Source organism: Lutra lutra, chromosome 7 (assembly GCF_902655055.1).
Source record: "Lutra lutra chromosome 7, mLutLut1.2, whole genome shotgun sequence".
In the NCBI taxonomy this organism is placed as follows: Eukaryota; Metazoa; Chordata; class Mammalia; order Carnivora; family Mustelidae; genus Lutra; species Lutra lutra.
In genome coordinates, this window is record NC_062284.1 from 102816553 (window position 1) to 102839423 (window position 22871).

At 36.6% G+C, this 22871-nt stretch overlaps 1 protein-coding gene across 1 annotated transcript in view; it reads right to left on the reverse strand.

Annotated features, from left to right (window-relative positions):
* The window catches only part of WDHD1 (WD repeat and HMG-box DNA binding protein 1), a 65259-nt gene that overhangs the window by 29978 nt on the left and 12410 nt on the right, over positions 1-22871 (reverse strand). Inside the window, exons 4-12 of the mRNA XM_047735704.1 lie at positions 16965-17116; positions 15281-15392; positions 15053-15103; positions 14131-14226; positions 10528-10620; positions 9387-9493; positions 8862-9003; positions 4444-4654; positions 1110-1297 (exon numbers count right to left, since the gene is read on the reverse strand). Coding sequence (XP_047591660.1) covers positions 1110-1297; positions 4444-4654; positions 8862-9003; positions 9387-9493; positions 10528-10620; positions 14131-14226; positions 15053-15103; positions 15281-15392; positions 16965-17116 — 1152 coding nt within the window. The remainder of the gene's footprint in view (positions 1-1109; positions 1298-4443; positions 4655-8861; positions 9004-9386; positions 9494-10527; positions 10621-14130; positions 14227-15052; positions 15104-15280; positions 15393-16964; positions 17117-22871) is intronic.

Genomic DNA, 22871 nt, shown 5'->3' on the forward strand with positions numbered 1-22871 from the left:
ATCTTCCACCCATATATACTACAGGCTCACACTTTCCTCTACTATAAAGAACTATAAATAAAATATGTAACAACAAGAAATTAAGACCTATTACTTGATGATGACTACAGATACCAACAAAAAGTTTTATTAAAATAAAACATCACTTCTAATATTTACATACAAACTTATGCCAGGCCTATCCTTTCAAAAAGGACAAGAGGCAAAGTCCTCAGTGAAAAGCCTCAAATAAATAAAAATATTAAACTTTTTAGTTCTCAGAACAAAAAGCTAATATATTCATCCATCCATTTAGGAAATATATTCTTAATGCCTACTGTGCCATACCTTGTTCTAAGTGCTATCAGTAAACAAAACAAAAACAATTTCTTATCCTTCTGGAGTTTATATTCCAGTGGGATGGGGTGGGGAAAAGAGGCAGATAGTTTGTTTTCCATAGTACTTATCACCTTCTAATATATTATATTAGGAGCTGCCTTCAAAAATACCTTCTAACCAGTGTTTTGGAATCAGTATAAACTTCTATATAAAAATATGAGAAATAAAGTTTGGAAGTACAATCAAGAGATATTGCAAGATACATAGTCGCATTATGTTCATTATGTCACTTTGCAAAGCAGATTTTTTTTTCTTTTTTTTTGCAAAGCAGAATTTTATTTAACGTGATTTCCAATAATAAGGTTGAAATAAGGTTAAAACTGTAAGTTAGGGACGCCTGGGTGGCTCAGTTGGTTAAGCAGCTGCCTTCGGCTCAGGTCATGATCCCAGCGTCCTGGGATCGAGTCCCACATCGGGCTCCTTGCTCATCAGGGAGCCTGCTTCTCCCTCTGCCTCTGCCTGCCATTCTGTCTGCCTGTGCTTGCTCTCTCTCCCTCTCTCTCTCTGACAAATAAATAAATAAAATCTTAAAAAAAAAAAAAACAAACTGTAAGTTAACCATAAAATAAATCAACCACAAAATTATAATGAACCAAAGGCTTTTGGCCAGTTAATCAAGGTTTTTAAAAATATTTTGTACCGAACAAAATTAACTATAGTGAGATAAAACACTTATAGTTTAAAGAGTTAAATAAAACTATTTTAAAGTTAAATGTAGATCCAAGGCTTACCATGAACCTATGCGTGAGATGCATGGGAGTAGAACCTGACTGGAATGGCTTTTGCCGGGGAGTTGGCATTGGCCCATCATAAAACGGCCTTTGGGATGTTACAAGTGGTAGATTATGAATGCTGTTGGCCTGATCATCCTCCTCCTCCTCTTTGGAAAGACTAGAACCAGCTTTTAACATGGTAACATCTAGAAAATAAAAAATCATACTTAGAGAATCATAAATACCAATGATCTAGAAAAAGGAAAGCATTATGAAATCTAAACTTTTCCATTCATATTTAAAAATACTAACATGCTATCTGCCTCTTCTACTATGTTAACATTTACAGTGATGGTACAAAACAATAGAGGGTAAAACTGTTGGTGTGGCAGTGGCACCAATCTGTATTAGTAGTCAATTCGTTGTTAACCACCACTCAATTGCAGTAAAAATATTAATTCTGTTGAATCTTGATCCAACATAGATTTTTTTTTTAAATGTTCTTTGTGCTAAAATAGGAAGTGTGCATAAAGAGTGATGTCCGTCTCAAAAAAAAAAGCATTTGTGCAATTGAGTTGTAAGCTGAACTAATTGATTTTTTCACAGAACACCATTTATACTTGAAAGAATGCCAAATAAACTATGGCTATGCAGTCTTTGGTATTTGGTAAACATTTTCTTTAAATAAATGAAGTTGATCATTTAAGAAAAATAACTGACAGAATTTGTTGTCAATGATAAAATTTGAGTTTTCAAGCAAAAACCAGAATATTAAAAAATGGGGCACTTGGGTGGCTCAATGGGTTAAGCCTCTGCCTTCAGCTTGGGTCATGATCTCAGGGTCCTGGGATTGAGCCCCACATCGGGCTCCCTGCTCAGGGAGCCTGCTTCCCCCTTTCTCTGCCTGACTCTCTGCCTACTTGTGATCTCTCTCTCTAATAAATAAAATCTTTAAAAAAAAAAATTAGAAAACTTGTACCTGCCACCATGAGCTTGACTGCTTCCTAATATTTAAAAACTTCTGATGAGATTGGTGATGATACTGATACTGGATAATAGTGTCAAAATTAAAAGACCTGCAGACCTATAGTGAACCAATATTTTCCAAATTACCAATGCATATATTTCAAAATCAAACATGGTAAATTAAAAGATTCATTCAAGTCAGACCAATGGATTTTAATGTAATACAGCTGGAATATTCACTGGAGTTTCTGGATTCCACATCGCAAGTAAGTTGAGTTTTTGGTACAGTAGCAAAGAAGACTATCTAGAAGTATTTCAACAGGCTGTTAAAATACTCCCTTTACAAACTACATGTTCATGTAAGCCTGAATACTCTACACATATGTCAAATAAAAACAACATATATGGCAACAGACTGAACTCTGAGGCATATGAGAGAATTCAAGTCATCTTCTATGCTAGACATTAAAGAAATTTTCAAAAGGATAAAATAACGCCAATTTTCTTATGAAATTTTTTCATCTGAAACATTATTATGTATACATAAATGAGTTTATTGTTATTTAAAAGTAAATATTTTTAAAATTTCTTAGTTTTAGTTTCTACCATGGTAAATAACGATGTAACTCCACAAATAATTTTCTTTGAGATCCTCAAATGTTTTTAAGAATGTAATGAGATGGGCGCCTGGGTGGCTCAGTGGGTTAAGCCGCTGCCTTCGGCTCAGGTCATGATCTCAGGGTCCTGGGATCGAGGCCCGCATCGGGCTCTCTGCTCAGCAGGGAGCCTGCTTCCCTCTCTCTCTCTCTCTGCCTGCCTCTCCGTCTGCTTGTGATCTCTCTCTGTCAAATAAATAAATAAAATCTTAAAAAAAAAAAAAAAAAAAGAAAAAAGAATGTAATGAGCTCCTGAGATCAAACATTTGAGGACCTCTGTTGTATAAAACCCATATGATTTAAATGTAGCACAATTTACCACCATAAAATGGTATTTAGCATTTATTTGATAATGCCATTTATTTGATAATGATAAATTTATTTGATAATGTTAAATGTGCTATTTTAGCATATAAGTTGTTGCAACAGGCACTTTATAAATGTTTTTTTTTTTTTTAATTTTATTTATTTGTTCGACAGAGAAAGAGACAGCGAGAGAGGGAACACAAGCAGGGGAAGTAGGAGAGGGAGAAGCAAGCTTCCTACTGAGCAGGAAGCCTGATGTGGGGCTCCATCCCAGGACTCTGAGATTATGACGTGAGCCAAAGGCAGATGCTTAACTGAGCCACCCAGCCACCCCTAAAGGGTTCTTTAAATTGTTATCTCTATTTCTTTAACAGATATTATACTATTCAGGTTACATATTTCTTGAGTTAGCTTGGTAGCTTATATCAAAGAATCATCCATTTTATTAAAGTTGTTACATTTATGGGCACAAAGTTGTTCATAACATTCTCCTTTATTCTTCTGTTATTAATAGCAGTGCTATCTTATAGAAATGAATTATATGTATAATTTCAAATATTCTAGTAGCCATATTTTAAATAGTAAAAAAAAAACCCAGGTCTAATTAATTTTAATATTATCCTATATTAAAACATTATAATTTCAACACATACTCATGTAAAAAAGGACTAAAATATTTTACACTCTTCTCATACTCTCTTCAAAATCTGGTTGCGTTTCACACTTACAACACATCTCATTTTAAACTAGCCACATTTCAAATGCTCAATAGCCACAGGTAGTTAGTGGCTACCATACTGGATAGTATAGGTCTATAGGATCTATGGTGATAAGTCCCCTTTCATCACTTATATTAGTCATTTGAGTCTTCTTTTCCTTTCTGGTCAGTCAGGATAGAGATTCAACAACTTTACCAATCTTTTTAAAGAACTAGCTTTTGGTTTCACTGACTTTCTATATAGTTTTTTGATTGTCAATATCATTGAATTGTTTATTTCCTTCTTTCTGCTAGTATAGAGTTTAATTTCCTCTTAATTTTCTAATTTGCTAAAGCAGAAGCTTAGATCATTGATTTGAAACCTAACAAGTATTTTTTTTTTTTAAAGATTTTGTTTATTTATTTGACAGACAGAGGTCATAAGTAAGCAGAGAGGCAGGCAGAGAGAGAGGAGGAAACAGGCTCCCTGCTAAGCAGAGAGCCCGATGTGGGGCCCAGGACCCTGAGATCATGACCTGAGCCGAAGGCAAAGGCTTAACCCACCCAGGTGCCCCCAAGTATTTAATATTACACATTTCCCTCTGTACACTGCATTAGCTACATTCTGTAAATTTAATAATGACTTCAAATAAAAAAACTTTTCAATAAAAAATTGAAAAGATCAATCAATGGGATGCACAATCATATCCACAAAATCAACACATACCAACTGAATTATCATCATCTTCTAGGATGTGACTTCGTTGTCTAGGACGACCTGAGGCCAGCATGAGGTCGTCATCCTCTTCCTCATCATTTATAATCCTCTTTGAAAAAGAGGGGGTCTCAACTGCATTGTCATTTAGAAAATCACCAGCATTATTTGCATCATCTCCATCAAAAAGATCATTGTAATCTTTTTCCACTTTGCTAGATACCTTGAACAAATTAACACAAATTACAAAGTATCAGTGAACTATTTAGATAGACTCCTTTACTCAAAAGGCAATTCTGTAATACACACCTGTACATTCTACCATGTAGCAAACATACCTGACAAGAATAAATGTACTTACGAGGACTGGATTTATATTTATGTGAGATCTAGTCGTTACTTTAAGTAAGGCACTTACAGACTAAGGATGGGACAGGAGTATAGGAAAGGTATGCAAAGAACTATTGTATATACCCAAATACAAGATTTTACTCCTCAAAGGTCATTCTCCAGAGAAGTCACCTAAAGTCCCTATAAAATCTCTTTTATTATAAGATTCTCTCATTTACTTTTATTAAATTGATTTTATACTGCTTAGGTAGTATAAAATTGCTTTCAATGATCTCAGTTAAAGCTAGTTTTTTTGTGGGCTTTTTTTTGATGCTTATAAAAGTAAATGGATAGAACCAACAGACAAAGGAAGCAAGGAAATTCAACACTAATCCCTGATTCCTAGGAATATGAACATTGTAGATGTAGAATCTACCTTTGTAGATCCCAGATGACTGTAAACAGTTTTTTAGATCACATTACTATATTTGTTGGGTAATCTCCATGCCCAATGAGGGGTTTGAACTCACAACCCTGAGATCAAGAGATGCATGCCCTACTGACTCAGAAAGCCGATGAGATCACTTTAAAAAGTGAATAGTGGGCACCTGGGTGGCTCAGTCGGTTGAGTGTCTGTCTTCAGCTTAGGTCATGAACCCAGGGTCCTGTGATCAAGCCTCGTGTCTGGCTCCTTACTCAGCAGGGAGTCTGATTTTTCCTGTCCTTCCCTCTGCTCATGCTCTCACACTCAAATAAACAAAATCTTAAAAAAAAAAAAGAATACTAAGCAGATACACTGTAGAGCTCACAGATGACTTCCATAGTATAAATGAATGTACAAATGTTCAATACATTTGTTATTGTATAACAATTTTTTTTATAACTGTATAACTGTACAAATGTTAAGCCAATGGAAACTTATAGTTTGGTAAAAATTCTTTTTTTTTTTAAATTTTATTTATTTATTTGACAGAGTAAGAGAGGGAATACAAGCAGAGGAAGGAAGCCAGAGAGGGAGAAGCAGGCTTCCCGCCGAGGAGCCCAAAGTGGGGCTCGATCCCAGGATGCTGGATTCATGACCTGAGCCGAAGGCAGACATTTAATGACAGAGCCACCCAGGTGCCCCTGGTATAAAATTCTAATGAGAGCACCATCAACAGATTCAAAAAGACTTTATCACAAATATTTTAGATGGAAATACATAAAATTGTGTTCTAGAGAACTAATGTTTAATGAAAGGAGAGAACAGAAATAAAAAAAATGCTTCTAAACTCTTATATTTAAACATATGATCTGAAAGTAATAATTAAGAACTAAATGCTCTAGGAAGGTTTTGGTTTGTTTTTTTTTTAATATTTAACTATTTTATCTTTAGTCTTAGAAGTTTACATACTCACTTGGGTTAAAAAGTTTTTTTGGATTTTCTTTTTAAAAAATGAGGAATTTTATCAGAGAAATTAAAATCAAAACCTCATTGAGATACTACCTTATACCAGTGAGAATGGCCAAAATTATCAGGACAGGAAACAACAAGTATTGGAGAGGATGTGGAGAAAGGGGAACAGTCTTACACTGTTGGTGGGAATGCAAGTTGGGGCAGCCACTTTGGAAAGCAGTGTGGAGATTCCTCAAAAAATTAAAAATAGAGATACCCTATGGCCCTGCAATTGCACTACTGGGTATTTATCCCAAAGATACAGATGTAGTGAAAAGAAGGGCTATATGTACCCCAATGTTTATAGCAGCAATGGCCACAGTCACCAAACTGTGGAAAGAGCCAAGACGCCCTTCAACAGATGAATGGATAAAGAAGATATGGTCCATACATACAATGGAGTATTATGCCTCCATCAAAAAGGATGAATACCCAACTTTTCTATCAACATGGACGGGACTGGAGGAGATTATGCAGAGGGAAAGAAGTCAAGTAGAGAAAGTCAATTATCATATGGTTTCACTTACTTGTGGAGCATAAGGAATAACATGGAGGACATTAGGAGAAGGAAAGGAAAAGTGAATTGGGGTAAATCGGAGGGGGAAATGAAGCATGAAAGACAATGGACTCTGAGAAACAAACTGAGGGTTTTGGAAGGGAGTGGTGGGAAGGATGGGTGAGCCTCGTGGTAGGTATTAAGGAGGGCAGGTATTGTGTGGAGCACTGGGTACAGTGCATAAACAATGAATCTTGGAACACTGGGGGGAAAAAAAGGACTTTTGCCTTATACTTACAATGAGGTCCATAAAGTATTAGAGGTATTATGATAGGAATATGTACTATGAAGAATAAAAGCAAAAAAGAAAAGAGTGAGCAATTAAGGGTTAAGGTTTTATAAGAGGTGACCTTTGAACTAAAAACTGTTTTACAATGTACTTCATTTTTATCAGTGTTACACATGCATATAAATTAGTCAGTTACAAGGTTTATTATAAAAATGAAAATAGTCCTCCTGCACAGCCTCCAACTTACTTTTCTATTCTTTTAGACAATTCTTTTGATAATTTCCTCCATAGTTTTAAGTAATATTCTAGTGCTATTTTTTTGGCTTTTCAGTTTTAATCATTATCTATTAAATAGATTCTATTAACTTCTGTATATTAGGAAATATGAGGATTTGGTGTAATTTTCAACCACCACTATTCTCTTGTATGTATGTACATTATTCTCCTACTCCAATCCTCCCAATATAGAGATTATTATGACCATATAGATGATCTTCATGGTTGAATAAAAATACTAAGAGCTATTCATGGTTGACTATAACTTATAAAGTGTTGTGTTAGAGACCTTCTAATTCTATACATAATTCATATAATCCTCACAATAAAACTCTACATGGTAGACATTATTGCCATCCTCATTTTATAAATGTGGCATATTATGATCACTTTTCCTTCCTTTTGTAATTTTTTTTCCTGGAGTTAAGAATCCTCAGTCTTTAAGCTTTTTTCTTGGACAGATTCCCCAGAGACAATTCTTCCGATCTCTTGCCTGAAAAGCCTAAGTTAGACCAGCTGACAATGCCATAGGAGCCAACAATGAAAAATAGGCTGGGAATTTTAACATCTAAGTATATACACTTTCATTTAATCCTTTTCAGTACAGTATTCCTCTACCACCCAATGCTGCTCAACTGTACCCAGTGCACTAACCAAAGACCTCTGTTTTACCTTTTCTAGAGAACAAATTTCCAGCATTCTGCCAGAATATACATGGCAGTGAGAGAAGGCAGTTACCTAGGTATGCACACTAATGTGAGATTGGAGATATCTACTTGTTTATTAAACCAACCTTCTGTTTATAGCCCCACTTTTAGATGTGTCTAGTGCTACCAAATTCTGAAATCATTGGGGGATTCAGTCAGGCAGTGAAATACTATTTCAGGCAGGCAGTCTAAATTGCATCTCTGCTTTCCCCCAACTATGGTTTTAGGAGTCAATTTTTTGACTTTTTGAGAAACTAAACTTAAGTTTCCCATCACGCTTCTATTTTCCAGGGGTTCCAGTATCAGTATCCGAGTAGACATAAATGGGGGGCGGTTAAGTAAATGATCTTTAACTGGAACCCTAAACCAAGACTTAAAATAAGACTGGGTATATTTGCCATGTAGGAGGAATAACAAACAAAAATAAGGAGTTGTATAAAACAAGGTGGCCTGTTTAAAGCAGTTCAGTAAGGCCAGATGTCTAAGCATTAAGAGATATAAGGGTAGCTCTAAGAGTTAAAGCTAATTCAGAGCAGTAAAGGTCTACAGGCTAAACTAAGTTATACTTATTAACCCTAATTTTTATCTATATTTATTTAAATAACAACCTCCAGAAAACCAGGATACTAAAATAGTATTTCACAGAGGTATTCTTTATAAAGCCAAGGAATATTAATAGGCATTCTATGGGGGAAAAGTTTCTCAGTAAAATATATTTAGGAAGCATTAGGTCAAACAAGTTTAAAAACAGTTTTCTTTATGACAGGTAATTACTGAACATCTAATATAACATGAATTGTTATTTTCCAAGAAAGTAATGTATTTTGTGGTGTTTTCCAAACCCATATGACAACAAAAGACTTTGAAGAAACTATTCCACCATCTATTACTTGTTACCTTACTGCTTGATGTCTTTCCACTGGGTTCACAAACATTCTCCAGAAGCCCTAGATTTCCTTCTGCATCAGTATAAGCTATTCGACTACAAGTAGGATGCCATGCTAGGCCACAGATTGCATAACCCTTCTCATGTTTCACCCTAAAAATTAAAAAGTGAGTTCTTAAAACAGTACCAAAGTATATAAACTATACATTGCTTTAGGTTAATTTTAATTAGAAAGGTTAAATGACTTCTGACAAACTAATAACTATATACTGTATGTTTGTATTCTGACATTCTAATGATTGCAAAAATTTGAAATGCTTCATAATAAAACAAAAAATCTAATAGAAATGAGCAAAAAAACAAAAATAAAAACAAAAAACAACCAAAAAAGGTGGGGGGGGGTGCGTGGTTGGCTCAGTCAGTAGAGCATCCAACTCTTGATCTCAGGGTCGTGAGTTTGAGCCCCACACTGGGTATAGAGATTAGTTGGGGGGAAAAAAAAAAAAGAAAAGGACAAAAGATATGTTGAATCATACCTTTCCATGCAGTCTTTGGTTTCCACATTCCAAACTATAATTAAACCATTAATACTCCCTGCAGCTAAATATTGCCCACAGGGAGACCAGGTTACTATATTTAGGGCCTATGAGGAAAAACAATGAATAAATAACAATCTGCACAATTCAAAACTAAACACTTATTTTTATTACCAAATTCAAATTTTTACAACCCATATTCTGTGTAAGTTCTAATTAAACTGATTCATAAAGGCAGGACAGTTTGGCAAGACTTTCTAAATTTCTTTTTCAGTAATATTTAACTATCACTAGCAGCTATTACTTTGTTTACCAAGAGAAAATTATATTGACACAATTTTAAAAGCAAAATCTAAAAACTGTTATTATCCTAGAATACAGATCATAAAAAGTACCCTCACAACCATCCCTTTCAAGATGAAGAGAACCATAGTGAGTGAAGTGAACCATATTAAGCCATTGCTGACTTACTGGGCATCTTGTTTCCTTGAGAGACAAATGGGAACGTATAACAAAAAAAGAGAGAGAGAATATAGAACAATAAACTTTCCTGCCCTAACATTTCAGAGTCTATGATCACAAGTCTCAATGAAACTCACTAAACAATAAAGGCTAATTAATTACTGATGATGTGAAAATAACATATTCTAATATTATGTTAGGGTTAAATATGACTTCTTATAAATTAAGAGATTTTCTTATCAAATATCATAAGGAGGGATGCCTAGGTGGCTCAGTCCGTTAAGTGGCTGCCTTCGGTTCAGGTAATGATCCCAGGGTCCTGGGATTGAGCCCTGCATCGGGCTCCTTGCTCAACAGGGAGCCTGTTTCTCCCTGTGCCTCTGCCTGATTGTGCTCTCTCTCTCTGACAAATAAATAAAAATAAAATCTTAATTTGTTTTTTTCCACAAGGAAAGAGTTCACACAGGACCTAACAAAGACCTATTTATTGTCCAGTTACCGGCTAAACGAAGAGAGGCTGAGGGGGCAAAAGGTGGACACATGCACAACAATCTGGAGTTGTTCTCCATGTCTAACAGTACTTCACTACAACTATATTTAGGCATAGTGTAATACTCCTGCTAGCCTAATCAAAGTTTCACTTATAAAACCTACCTGAGGGGGGGGAAAAAAAACCTACCTGAGAGATGAAACTGTCTGAAAGATCATATTGATTATTCCACGTTTCTCTTCTATATAGCTTAACAGACTTTTCCACAGGAACTGCCAACAACTATTAGGAAAGACAAATGATTTAAACAAAAGTTTACATTAAATTAGAAAAAAAGCAAAAAAAAAATCATCCAAATAAGACTACAAAACATAAAAACAAAATTGTACTTTATTTGGCAACTAACAAAATTCTGAAAATTACTTAAAAATTTGATAAGCAAAGAATGAGTGATCACTCTATTGCTTGCACTGACAACCAGAGCACTTATAGTTACATATTTTTGATACTACTTCTCAGGAATCTAAGCCCTTTGGATCTAAACATCTACCTCATTTGCCAAAAGGAAAGAAACAGATCCAGAATGCTTTAAATATATTGAGAAAAGGAAGCTGATTTTCTTAAGACATTCTTCCAAAGAACAGACTAACAGAATAAAAACCATATATTCTTTCCATGTTTATACAAAAAAGAGAAAACTATATATTATTTATGAACAGAAAAACTATGTTAACTGTATTGATTTTTAATTAATGTTTCATGAGCAAAAAAAAAAAAAAAAACCACAAAATTCCTCAACTATCACTTTAACGCAGAATGTAGTAGTCTTAAGAGTGCACATGCTACAAAGGGCATACATTAAAAGAAAGTCTCCCTCCCATCCCTAAATTCTATTTTCATTATATATACCCTGCAGTGCATATATATAAATATGCTTACAGGATTTATGCCTAGAACTAGTACTGTTCATTCTGATAAAAACTGCCACACCTACTTCTACATAGTATAAAATCAAACTTTTGATGTTTGGACATCTGATAAATGAAAAACAGGCTATCACAATAGTTTCAATTTGCATTTCTTTTGGTATGAAAGGTTGCATATACTTTCATATGTCAAAAGTCATCTGTATTATCTTTTCCTATACACTGCAAGTTCATGTCCTTGACCATCTTTCTATTAGGATCTTACCAACTTGGTTTTTTTTTTTGAAAGGTTTTATTTTAGGGCACCTGGGTGGCTCAGTCATTAAGCATCTGCCTTCACTTCAGCTCAGGTCATGATCCCAGGGTCCTGGGATCAAGCCCCGCATCGGGTTCCCTGCTCAGTGGGAAGCCTGCTTCTCCCGCTCCCACTCCCGCTGCTTGTGTTCCCTCTCTCACTGTATCTCTGTCAAATAAATGAATAAAATCTTTAAAAAAAAAAAAAAAGGAAAAATGTTATTTTTATTTATTTTTCAAAAATCTTATTTACTTATTTCAGGGAAAGAGGGAGAACACAAGCAGGGGTAGACAGGCTGAGGGACAGACTCCCACTGAGCAGAGAGCCCACTGTGAGCCTCAATCCCAGGACCCTGAGATCATGACCTGAGCAACACAACACTTAACCAACTGAGCCACCCAGGTGCCCCGAAGATTTTACTTTTAAGTAATCTCTACACCCAACGTGGAGCTCAAACTCATAACCTTGAGATCAAGAGTTACATACTCTTACAAATGAGCCAGCCAGGCACCCCAGATCTTACTGATTTTTAAGAACTTTTTTTTTCAAAAGACTGTTTATTTATTTGAGAGACAGTATATGAGAGAGAACATTAGTGGGAGGAGAGCAGAGGGACAAGCCAACTCCCCATTAAGTGTGGAGCCCAACACAGGGCTTGATCCTAGGACGCTAAGATCATGACCTGAGCCAAAGTCAGACACTTAACCTACTAAGATACCCAGGTGCCCCGACTTACAAGAACTTTCTGAATTTTAAGAAAATTAACTCTTGGGGCGCCTGGGTGGCTCAGCTGGTTGAGTGTCTGCCTTTGGCTCAGGTCATGATCTCGGGGTCCTGGGATCAAGCTCCATGTCGGACTCCCTGCTCAGCTGGGGGGGTCTGCTTCTCCTTCTCCCTCTGCAGCTCCCCAGTTGTGTATGCTCTGTCAAATGAATAAATAATAAATAAATAAATAAATAGAAAATTAGCTCTTTGTCATATTGTTTCAAACATTTTCCCCAGTTTGTTATTCATTCTTTGAAATATTTCATACAAAAATGTGTGCTTTTTATACTGTCAAGTTTATTAATCTTCTCTGAAAAATTTCACATATACAGAAAAATTGAAAGAATTATATAGCAAACATGATTCATCATGTAGTAGGAAGCCTTTAAGATGGTTCTCAAAGATTCTCAGCTCCTGGTATTCATACTCTCTGCCAATATATTTACTCAATCTTCTTTTCTCCACCTTTCAATAAACTAACTCTTTACATACTGGATCTATTTCTCTGTTTAATAGATATCTATCCATGACTCAGTGGTACCCTTTAATTCTCACAGCATCATAATATGTGTATCTGACTAGATTAGACTCCAACATTTTTCTTTTCTAAGACTTTGTTTTCCACCTGGATTTTACAACAGCTCTACGGTCCCTTTCAAACATCTTACTCATATTTCACATTTGAATGTTCTCTAAACTATAGGTTAATTTAGGAAAGAACTGACATCTTTATATCAAAAATTCCCTTCTAAAAATGGAATATATTTTTCTATTTAAGTCTTCTTTTACTCCTCTTGATAGCACGTTAAAGTTTTCGTTATACAGCCCTTTCACATTTTGGTAAGTTTACCCTTGTTATTTCATCTTTTTTGATTTCACAGTAAATGCACCATTTTTCCCCATTGTATTTTCTAATAATTATTTTTTTAAAGATTTTATTTATTTATTTGTCAGAGAGAGAGCGAGCGAGTGAGCACAGGCAGACAGAGTGGCAGGCAGAGACAGAGAGAGAAGCAGGCTCCCTGCCGAGCAAGGAGCCCGATGTGGAACTCAATCCCAGGACCCTGGGATCATGACCTGAGCTGAAGGCAGCCGCTTAACCAACTGAGCCACCCAGGCGTCCCTCCCCACCATATTTTCTAAATGGCTATTTTTCATATATAGGATTGTTACTGGGTTTGCATATTAGTTTATTTCCAAATACCCTGCTGGGTTTTCTTACTAATAATATTTTTCCCTCAGTTGATTTCTTAAGATCTTATATTCAACCATTTCATTTGTAAATAATGAGCATTCTCCATCCTCTTTTCAAACAATTCCTACCTTTCTGTTGTCTATCAGATGCTACTAAAATGTTAAATGCTACTAGTAAGAGGTAGACATAACAAGACTTTCCCGAGTTGTTCCATTATATACAAAATAAAGAATATAAAATTAACTCATACAAAATGTATGCTTCAGAAAGAACCTTTACAAAGTTAACATGTTTCCTTCTTTTTTTTTTTAAAGTAGGCTCCATGCCCAGCATGAAGCCCAACCCAGGGCCTGAACCCACAATCCTGAGAAATCAAGGCCTGAGCCCACACCATCAGTCACACACTTTAACCAAATGAGCCACCCAGGCACCCCCAAAGTTAAAACGTTTCTTAAAGCATTTCAATACTTATTGGTTGGCTTGGGGCACTAAAACTTACAACCTAAATGAAACAGTTACAATTTAAAAAACTAATTCTACTATTTTCATATTCAAAGTTGACAAGAACTACAAGTAACTAAAACAAAGGTTGAAAAGTAAGAGTCACTTACCTTCCCACTTTTTGGCTGCCAAGCAAGTCTGCAGATTGATTTTGCATTTATCACATCATTGCATTTTTGTAGCAGTGGCCAACTAATAGTACAAGTCTGATATTTTAAAAAAGAAAATTTATTTCCTTTTATGAAACTTCTCCCAAAGAGATATGCAGAATGGAATATATTTCAGAGGTGCTTTCTTCAACTGACATATAGCTATGAAAAAAGCAACTTGATTCACTTTCATCTAACTATGATATATGATTGACCTAAATTACTTTAAATAATTCAGAGATATAAAAAGCACAAATCTTAAATATTTAATTAAATAAGTATATTTCCTATACAGAATAAGCAAACAATATACTCACTGAATACAAGTATATACACACATGAAAAAAAAAAACCCAATACACTGAATTCTTAAAACATCTACAAAAATAAAGTCAAGAAATCTATAAAATGTTAAGGTATCAAAGTCAACCCTTTAAAACAGTTCAAACATGAGCGGAAAAAACTGTGGCTATTGAGGCATACCCTATGGGGGATACTTTCCTCATCAGCCACATTATCTCTAGAATGCCTCAGGAAGAATTAATTGTTCCCTTTGCCAATCCAGAGACCACTTCCCAACACATGGTAGTTCATAGTAGAGTAAATATATACTGACAGATTTTTTTCCCCACTGATTTATAAAACCTAAAACTGAAATATAAATCTATTTCCCATGTGATTGGATATAAACACAACTACCCTTCAACACATTTTCACATTAGGTTATTACAGGATTTGATCACAAAAACAGTACTCAATGCTTCTAAAAAAAAAAAACAAGAAACTATAAAGAAGAAGAATTATTAATTTTACCCCATGCTATGTAATACCACATTTATGGCAGAAATGAGCACAAAGTTTTAAATTCAAATTGTAAGTTTACCTGATCTGAAATTTGCCACACTTTGACAGATCCATCACAACTAGCTGATGCCTGCAAGAATAAAATAAATTTCTCTATGGTTACAGCCATAATACCATAAGGTAATTGGAGAAACTAATAAACCAAATAGCCTTTTTATCAACTGTGTGAAATTTTCTGCTAATTCCCTTATAATTTTAAAAATACTGAAAAAAAAAAAAAAGTAGAAGAAATGGAAAAAATGATTACCAGAAAGATGTCCTTAGGATCAAAGGAAAGACTTAAAACAGGAGCATCATGTCCTCGAAACGTTTTCTGTTGGCTGCAATCCATCACATCCACAACTTTGAGTAGAAAATCACTATGAACAATAAGAGTAATATATAATAGAGTATTAATAAATACCCATGCAAAAACCTCTCCTATATCTATGACCCAAATATTTCAAAATCACAAGAGTAAATGTCATAATTTCTTTACAGCAACATGTAAAATTTGGCATCCAAATTTAAGGATCTACTTTTTAATCTTGGCTCTGTAAAGATACTAAAAACACAACTCAGGATTTCCCTTTAAAATACAAATACTTCCTAAGTGGCTTCCTTAATTACATCTTAAGCTTCTATTATTAATTAATTAATTAAAGTCCCAACCGTTTTTATTTTTAAGTCACAGCCACTTTCTTTTTTTAGATTTTTTTTAAATTTATTTGACAGAGAGAGAGAGATCACAAGTAGGCAGAGAGGCAGGCAGAGAGAGGGGGAAGCAGGCTCCCTGCTGAGCGGAGAGCCTGATGCGGGGTTAGATCCCAGGACCCTGGGATCATGACCCGAGCTGAAGGCAGAGGCTTTAACCCACTGAGCCACCCAGGCACCCAAGTCACAGCTACTTTTAAAAGCACTATGTCAGGGGCATCTGGGTGGCTCAGCTGGTTAAGCAGCCAGCTCTTGATAGCGGCATAGGTCATGATCTCAGAGTCCTGGGATCCAGCCCTGTGTTGGGCTCCATGCTCAGCAGGGAGTCTGCTTGAGATTTTTCACTCTCCCTCTCTACCCCTCCTCTTCCTCATGCACACTCTCTCTAAAATAAATAAATAAATTCTAAAAAAAAAAAAAAAATACTATGCCTTTTATTCCCCTCAGCAATTCATTAGTTCCTTTCTTTGACTTCTTTCATATGACAAATAAGCATAAAGAGAAACAACAAAAATTCTGACAATTGAAGTTCTTCCCAAGATGATTTTTTTTAAATATTTTATTTATTTATTTGACAGAGAAAGAGAGAGAGATCACAAGTAGGCAGAGAGACAGGCAGAGAGAGGGAGGAAGCAGGCTCCCCACTGAGCAGAGAGCCCCACGTGGGGCTCGATCCCAGGACCCTGAGATCATGACCTGAGCCGAAGGCAGTGGCTTAACCCACTGAGCCACCCAGGCGTCCCCCCCAAGATGATTTTTAAAATTTCGTATCAAACTACCATGTTTCCCCAATCTTTTTCAGCATTTATTGAACAGGCTGTCTGCAAAGCAGTCTATCTCAATTAACAAAGAAGCACAAGGTTGCCTTCAAAAACCTTTACTAAAGACTTGAATATAAAAATTAAGTGGGGTACCTGGTTGACTCAGTCAGTTAAACATCTGACTCTTGATTTCAGCTCAGGTCATGATCTCGGGATTGTGAGACAGAGCCCCACATCAGGCTCTGAGCTGGGCATGGAGCCCACTTAAGATTCACTGTCTCCCTCTCCCTCTGCCCCTCCCACCCCACAAAAAATTAAGCACCCTCCCGGCATGTGCGCGCACGCACACACACACACACACACACACACACACACACACACACACGGGACAGAGTCCTGAAAATGTTACACTGAAGCCAATGAATGAGGCCATTCTGTTCTAATATTACTTCCTTTTCGGGTATCAGAGGGCCTTACCTAGATCCAGCAGCAACTTTTCCACCATCCCCATTAAAGACCACATGGTTTGCATTTGTGGTGAAGCGAGTCAATATACCATCTGGAACTCCTTCAGGAAATGTGTGGACTTGAATAGTATTATTAGATACTGCAGTGACCAATTTCCCATTCTAAAAGAAACATTGGCAAAAAAAAAATCCTAATCAATTGAGTCTCTCCATACTTAACAATCCTATACAAAACATAAAAGCTTATAATTGTAGTTAATGTCAAGAGAAAAATCATCATTCAATGTACAAGTTTCCTGAAGTACCTATTAGCAAAAAAAATTTACTTATACCTTTACACAATTTAATTCTCACTTCATCAGCCAAATTTTTAGCCTCTGAATTTTCATTTACTTCTGACAAGAAAATTATTTAAATAGTATTTTTATGCATCCCCAAGTGTCAGGAAAGAGACTCAAGGGAGGTTTTCAGAAAAAAAAACATAGCTAGTCTCAGTGAGGGAACAGCACATCAGAAGGTATAGCTGGACTACAGCATTGCCACTGTGTTTCCACAATAAAATCATCAGATATCTTTGGAGTAAGTAAAATCTAAATGCAGAATCCATGGCTTCTCTTTAAAAACACTAAGTAAGAAGACAGCAGAATTGGAGGATCCTAAAAATAATACACTTATAATGATGAACAGTGTAAAATGGTTGAGAATTACTATATTGTACAACTGGAACTAATATAACACTGTAGGTTAATTATACTGGAAGTAAAAATATAAACAACCTTTTTAAAAATAATAAAAACATTAAATGAACAGAAACTTTCAGGATCTGAAAACGATCAGCAGATACCAATGCTCTATATAGATTTTGGCTAAGAATCGTAAAAGGTCAAGTATTTGCCCTAGAACCTTAATTTTATTACTTACTTCTCTAGGAGGAACTAAGTTCTGACAGACTAAATCATTGTCTAGCAATGCCTTACATGATCTAACAAATCATAATCAATTATTTAGATTAAATGGTAACTGCCAAAGAAACAAATTGCTCAAGTTTGTTAATAAATATCATACAGCAATAGGTCTCAGTCATATTTGCACATGTAAGACCCTCTGCTTTGTCTACAACACCTGCTCTTACTCCAATGGAAAAGGAACTTGGTAATACAATGATATTTTACTACATAGAAAATTGGGGAAGATGTATACATCTGTTCAAGGAACAGTACAGATGACTCAGATTTGAACTATAATATATACTTATCTTCAATTACTGGAAAATCGGTGAAAAAAACTGTTTATGCCTACTTTGTAACTATTGTTCAAGTAATTAAACAATCCACAATACACTAAATCTATCAGAAGCTAATCTAACAATAACTTAAATGTGAAAACAAGAAGAGAATTCAGGAAAAACTAACCAACTCAAGACAACACATGATGCTACCTATTCTTTGGCAAAACTGCAGAAACATCAACTATATGTATGCATGTACAGGAATTTTGCAACCTGGCTGTGCTTTACTTGGCAGACAGATCTCTCAGTGGAATCCAACTAAGCATCCTCAGTTACATCTAGTAAAGAATTCTGGTAACCATTAACTGGTCCTCTATTCATGTGAAAATATTAAAGTATATATCTATACTTACTTACCCAAGAGACCTGAATAAAGGACGTGCTTTGAAGTCAATTTCCAACAAATCTACTGGGAAACCAAATCATTATCAGTTCTTTATCAACTAGTAAAGCTAAAAAAAAGAAAACACTCAAAAAGAATTGGGGATCTGGTCAGATCACTCTTCTCCCTAGTAGACTGAGAAGAATGGGTCCAAGCACAGGCTTTCTTGAGCTCCAGCCCACTGTGTTCCTTTTTTTTTTTTTTTTAAAGATTTTTATTTATTTATTTATTTGACAGATATTACAAGTAGGCAGAGAGGCAGACAGAGAGAGAGAGAGAGGAGGAAGCAGGCTCCCTGCTGAGCAGAGAGCCCAATGTGGGGCTCGATCCCAGGACCCTGGGATGATGACCAAAGGCAGAGGCTTTAACCCACGGAGTCACCCAGGCACCCCTGCCCACTGTGTTCCTTACCAACAGTGTCAATTGACCTTCTTCAGAGCTTTGACCTTTCCAAGAATAAAATGGAGGTAATTTCACATACTTCCCCGTATCTTTGTTAAAAGGCCTTGACAATGTAAAATACTATGCAAGCTTTAACTATTACTACCAGTTGATTCATCGCATTTTTACTGTTTTTGGAGAGTGATATTTTCTCCACTTTGTTCTCAAACAAAACATCTGACCATACTTCCCAAATGACTCCAAAACAGAATGACTCCAAAAACAGAAAGTATATTTATAAGCAATTATATTTTAAAAGGAAATCTGTTGTAAAATTTTCAGCTTCCCATGGCTATGTGGTAAAGTCATTTCAATGAAGTACCATAAACTCTATTCCTAAAGCCAAAGAAAACATTTAAGCACAGACTATCAGACTTGTAATGAATTGAATAATGGCCCCCAAAAGACATGCCTAAGTCCTAAGTCCAGTTACCTGTGAATGTGGTCTTATTTAGAAATAGGGTCTTTGCACATGTAATAAGTTAAGGATCTAAATCTAATGACTGGTGTCCTTATAAGAAAATGGATAGGAGGGACGCCTGGGTGGCTCAGTGGGTTGGACGACTGCCTTCGGCTCAGGTCATGATCTTGGAGTCCCGGGATCGAGTCCCACATCGGGCTCCCAGCTCCATGGGGAGTCTGCTTCTCCCTCTGACCTTCTCCTAGCTCATGCTCTCTCTCACTGTCTCTCTCTCAAATAAATAAATAAAATCTTTAAAAAAAAAAAAAAAGAAAATGGATAGGAGATTTGAGACACAGAGAAGAAAGCAATGTGAACATAGAAGCAGAGATTGGAGTGATGTATCTTCCAACTAAGGAACACTGAGGATAGCTGGCAACCCACCAGAAGCTAGAAAAAAGGCATGGAACAGACTCTCTCTCAGGGTCTTGGAGTTAACCCTGCCCACACCTTGATTTCAGGCATCTTGCCTTCTGAACTGTGAGACAATAATTTTCTGTTGTTTTAAGCCATTGAGTTTGTGAAAATTTGTTACAGCTGCCCTAGGAAACTATTACAAGACCACTTTTTTTTTTCCTTCTTTACAGTCTTTTCATACACAAATAATGCAGTGCATACATACTGTATAAGAAAATTAAAAAACAAATTGTTCTGGCCAAAGCATGAGTTTCCCTACTCTAATGAAATAATCTCCACTAACATTTTGGGGTTAAGTCTTTCTAACTCTCTTATGTACATTTATGTATATATGTATCCTTTATCTTAAACATAAGACTACACAATACAGACTACTCTGCAACTCTTTCATTTTTCAACTCATTGCAAGTATCTTTGCGGATGAAGATATATAGCACTCACTCTTTTTTTTTGTGGCTACATAAAAATACATTTCATGGGTCTACTAAAATTTATGAAATAGAGGCGTCTGGGTGGTTCAGTTGGTTAAGCAGCAGCCTTTGGCTCCAGTGATGATCCCAGGGTCCTGGAATCCAGCCCCGGACCTGGTTGGACTTCCTGCTCAGCGGGGAGCCTGCTTCTCCCTCTTCTTGCCGCCCCCCCCTTGTGCTTTCTCTTGCCATCTCTCAAATAAATAAAAATCTTTAAAAAAAATTTTACAAAACAAATTCTCTCCTGAAGGACACTTCAATCAGTTCTAACTTATAAACAATAATTTTAAAAATATACTTGACCACACAAATAGAAGGAATATAATTTCCTCAGGGTAAAGGGTACCTGGGTGGCTCAGTCAGTTAAGCAACTGCTTTCAACTCAGGTGATGATCCCAGGTTGTGGGATCAAGCCCCATGTCAGGCTCCCTGCTGAGTGGTAAGCCTGTTTCTCCCTCTGCCTGTCCCTACCCTCGCTTGTGCTCTCTCTGACAAATAAATAAAATCTTAAAAAAAAAAAGAAAAAGAAAAAAAGAGGGCGCCTGGGTGGCTCAGTGGGTTGAACTCTGCCTTTGGCTCGGGTCACGGTCTCAGGGTCCTGGGATCGAGTCCCGAGTCAGGCTCTCTGCTTAGCAGAGAGCCTGCTTCCCCCTCTCTCTCTGCCTACTTGTGATCTCTCTCAAATAAATAAATAAAATCTAAAAAAAAGAATTTCCTCAAGGTAAATAGCCAGAAATGACTACGTGCATTTAATGTTTTATACACAGTATGAATTCACTCCCTTTTTTTTTTTAATTTGAAAGAGTGCAAATGAGGGAGGGGGAAGGTCCATCTAAGGAGCAGAGGGAGTATGACAAGAAGACTTCTTGTTTGTTTGTTTGTTTTAAAGATTTTATTTGTCTAATTGACAGAGAGAGACACAGCCAGAGAAGGAACATAAGCAGTGGGAGTGGGAGAGGGAGAAGCAGGCTTCCCGCCAAGCAGGGAGGCTGATGGAGGGCTCCATCCCAGGACCCTGAGATCATGACCAAAGCCAAAGGCGATGCTTAATGACTGAGCCACCAAGGGGCCCAAGAAGACTTCTTTTGTTGAGGACGAAGCCTCTCATGGGGTTCTATCCCACAACCCTGAGATCATGAACCAAGCTGAAATCAAAAGCAGGTCAACCTACTGAGTAGCTCAACCACTGAGCCACCCAAGCATTCCTCAATTTACTTCTTAAAAAGCTCCCCAAGCACACTTGGGGACTTGATTTCAGCTCAGGTCACGATCTCAGGCTCATGAGATGGAGCCCTGAGTGGGGCCTACTTAAAATTCTCTCTCTCTTCCCCCTGCCCCTCCCCCTACAAAAAAACAAACAAAAAAAAACCTACAAAACTCCCCAGTTACATTTCCAGCAACTGTTGTGCAATACTGTAAAATAATAGAAAATACATATTGGTCTCTGCCTCTTATTCCTGGCAGAGTTCCTAAAACCCTTGTAATTTCCTAAGTGATAAGAATACTAGGAGCAGCTTTTGCTCTAATATTTGGTCTTTGATCCCAGTTCCCGACACAAGCTCCTAAATCCCCTGAGATTTCCTGGGTGATAGAAAAGACCCTTCAAAGGAGGCAATTCTTGGTGGGCTCCCGGATAGCTTCAGGATGAGGGCTGGTCATCAGAAAAATCAAACCATGATTAGAAACAGAACTTTCAGCCTTATGCCATCATCATCCAAGAAAGGGAGAAGGGCTGGAAATGCAATTAATAATCAATTATGCCAATGTAATGCAGCCTCCATAAAAATCCCAAAGGTATGGGGTTCAAAGAGCTTCTCAGTTGGTGAACACATCCCCATTAACAGGAGGGCAGAGGATCCCAACTCCATGGGGGAAAAAAAAGCCTTTCAGACCTTTCCTATATACTTCTTCATCTGGCTGTTCACCTATATCCTTTCTCTATATTTCACTACATAATGAACTGGTAGGAGTGTTTCCCTGAATTTTGTGAGCTATTGTAGCAAAAGATTGACTCCAAGTAAGGGGTCGTGGGAACCTCTGATTTATAGCCAAGTAGGACAGATGCTGTGGGTAACGTGGGGACCTAATACTTGCAACTATTATCTGAAGTGGGGGACAGTCTCATGGGACTGAGCCCCTGAACTCTAAGGTCGGTGTTCACTCCTGTCAGTGTCCAAATTGAACTGAACTGTACGACACCCAGCCAGTATTACAGAAAATTGCTTGGTGTAGGAGAAAAAACCCACACACCTGGTGCTGGAAATGTTATGAGGAAGGTAGTAGTGTGAGAATAAAGGAAAAAGATGGGAAAGTGTTCTTCCTTTACAAATACTTACTTCTCCAAACCCTCACTATTACTGGAATTAGCAATATTTTTCACCCTTGCCAATCTGATAGGAAAAAAAAATTCAATTGTTTAATTTGTGCTTCTTTGCTTATTAGTGAAATTTAACTTGTAT